This window comes from Limulus polyphemus, unplaced genomic scaffold, assembly GCF_000517525.1.
Source record: "Limulus polyphemus unplaced genomic scaffold, Limulus_polyphemus-2.1.2 Scaffold7862, whole genome shotgun sequence".
Classification (NCBI taxonomy): Eukaryota; Metazoa; Arthropoda; class Merostomata; order Xiphosura; family Limulidae; genus Limulus; species Limulus polyphemus.
In genome coordinates this window covers 4,977-8,070 of record NW_013673472.1, presented here as the reverse complement: position 1 = coordinate 8,070, position 3,094 = coordinate 4,977, and the positions used below count along the sequence as shown (strand labels likewise).

Below are 3,094 nucleotides of genomic sequence, written 5' to 3'. Positions count from 1 at the left end.
TATTGCTCCAAGAAACGAACAAACAGAAATATTTCACTATATTGCTCCAAGAAACGAACAAACAGAAATTTTTCACTATATTGCTCCAAGAAACGTTTAAATGATACAATCATATTTCTCATAATCCCCCCGCCCCCCAGAAAAAGTTATAAAACTCAGTTTGTAAAATTATGGTTTTACAATGAATAGCAGTTGATATATCCCTACTTTAAAAGTTAGATCATAATAGTTACCTGAACTTCAACCAGACGGCGCTATGACACTATATTTTTGCAGTACTATAAAAATCTTTGGCCATAACTTATGCTGTCAGAATACATCTGTTTTTATGGATTGTTTGACTAGTAACACGTGGCATTACTATAGAGATGCTGTATCTAGGGTTAGTGCATACTTACACCTTGAAGTTTAGAGAAAGTAGGTTAGTCAAACAAATACACCGTGAATAACTTACAGTTCGTGTGTTACTAATTAAAGCACTGATAATATAGAAAGGGAAAGGCTTAGCTATAGACTGCAGTAAAAAAAAAAGACATTTGTACCTCAGAAATAACAAAATAGTGAAAATAATGATGAGGCACAAAACTTCACGTGAATAAATAAACATAACGAGAGATAATAAATGATGCAAGGGTAATGAGATCTAGTCAACATTTACGTCTAAACGGTTATTTCTGCAGACTAATTATACAAATCCGAATATAATTGAAGAAAAACCTAAAGAAAAAAACAAGCTGATGGCAGAAACGTCAACATGATGTAACCAACCCATGTCAATTAAGACGATTTATTCTCAGAAACCCTTAAGATTGGTATAATTAACACAAGTACTACGCAGTATTACATCGAGTACCAGCCCCGAGAATACATTAAAAAGCGTACAATGTTTATGTAAAGAATTACACTTTAGAGTAACCTACTGATATTTAAATGTTTTTACTGACATTTTTTTTTTCCAATTGGTAAATTTTGAGTCACGTATATGTTTGGGATGATTTAATGGAACCTCTACAAACCCACGCGAGAGATTTCCCGAGATGGGATTCGAGTGAAAAGCAGCTCTTACATAACACGTCCACACTTTATTAACATGATATTACATTCATAACCCTCTAAAAGTATAACCCTTCAGTTCATGTAAACATTAGTTACTATTTGTTACAGATTACCACTTACATGTCCATGAAATTACATTTATAACCCTTCAGTTCATGTAAACATTATCTACCATTTGTTACAGATTACCACTTACATGTCCATGAAATTACATTTATAACCCTTCAGTTCATGTAAACATTATCTACCATTAGTTACAGATTACCACTTACATGACCTACATAAACTTTAAAAAACCAATAACATTTTGAACTGTATACAAAATACCCGCGCAATAAGAAAAATTGAGAACGTGTTTTTAAAAGTTTGATATTTGGTTTTTCTTAACTTACGTCAGCATGAATTAAAAAATACCGAATTCAGAGCCTACAAATTTCGTGTATTAAGCCATTCTGTTTTTTAAAATTAATAATATTGTTATAGTTAATTATAGTCATATTTTAAGTTTAATAATAACAATAAAAGAGTATCATCACCTGTTTTGTTGTTGCTTCGTCAGGTAAATTTTCCCCAGCTGGAAGTTCTTGAAGTACACTAAATTTCCGGTCGTATACACATCGATGAAGTTGTTTGTCTAACATTCGGAAGTTCTCATAGTTCCGTCTTATGACCCATGACCGACTGTTGCTTGATACTTTCACATAGAACCACCACTGCGTTGCTTCGTTTTCTTTATCTGGAGAGTTGGCCGATGCTAGCGCCACCTTACTACTGTCGGGCCTTTTATCACAGAGTTCGGCCTGGATTTATCAAAAAGAACAAAGTCTTTGAACAAGGTTGTTCTAAAAGCACAACGGGATCTCTCAGTGAAATTTTGATTTTTAAATACAGTATTTCTGTATATCGAAACATGTACGACACTTTTTTTGTTCTCTATTGGCTTAATCTAACAACTTAGTGCAAATATTACATTTCTTCAAGTAACATGTATCAAAGTGACAAAACGTGGCCAAATATTAGTTGTTACATGGGGATGCTTCTTCAGATAAGTCCCACCGACAAAATATGAAAAACAGCATTAATTATTTCACAACCAACAGTTTTTTTAAACGTACAAACGAATATGATTTCGATAAATTCATTCGTAAGTAACCAGCGACGGTACGCACATATTAGGATACTAAGCTGTTAAAACTCTCCAGCCACAAATACAGGAGATTTGTCGTCTTCAAACTGATAGGTGTTTATGATATACAGTATATTTCAGAGTAAGGTGTTAGATCTGGTTAAACTGACAAAAACCTGTTCAATGTACGAGTGTGACTTACTATAACAATTTAATAAAACATATATCAAAACAAAAATATCACATTTAAATGACTCTACGTGCTTTAACAGGGCCACCCACTCATTAGTAGGAGAACCCTAAACTTGGAACTCAGAATATGTAGGAGAAGAGTAAACTTTGAACTCGGAATCCTTACTAGAACAGTAAACTTCGGACTAGGAGAACAGTAATCTTCGAACTCAAAATCCTTAGGATAATAATACACTCAGAAGATCACTGTCCTCCTGAGGGTGACTGTGTGGCCCAATTGAAACACGTGCAACTCATTTATGTCCGATATATATTTATTTTACGTTTTATTAAATTGTTAGAGTAAATCACAAAATCGTGCATTAAACAGGTTTTCAGATTAACAACTAAGCATCACGAAGGTAGAAGATGACTGATATTCTGTAAGGGTTCAGAGGAATGTACTAGATGACTGTGGTATTCTGTACGGGTTTAGAGGAACGTGTTAAATGACTGTGGTATTCTGTACGGGTTTAGAGGAAGATGCCAGATGACTTATGTAAGAGTTCAGAGGAATGTACTAGATGACTGTGGTATTCTGTACGGGTTCAGAAGAATGTACTAGATGACTGTGGTATTATATACGGGTTCAGAAGAATGTACTAGATGACTGTGGTATTCTGTACGGGTTCAGAAGAATGTACTAGATGACTGTGGTATTATATACGGGTTCAGAAGAAT

At 34.1% G+C, this 3,094-nt stretch overlaps 1 protein-coding gene across 1 annotated transcript in view; it reads right to left on the bottom strand.

Annotated features, from left to right (window-relative positions):
- Positions 1–1,562: 1,562 nt before the first annotated feature.
- The window catches only part of LOC106474926 (rho GTPase-activating protein 32-like), a gene marked incomplete at its 5' end in the record, with an annotated part of 5,082 nt that continues 3,550 nt past the window's right edge, over positions 1,563–3,094 (bottom strand). Inside the window, one exon of the mRNA XM_013935625.1 lies at positions 1,563–1,856. Within this exon, the coding sequence (XP_013791079.1) occupies positions 1,563–1,856 (294 nt within the window). The remainder of the gene's footprint in view (positions 1,857–3,094) is intronic.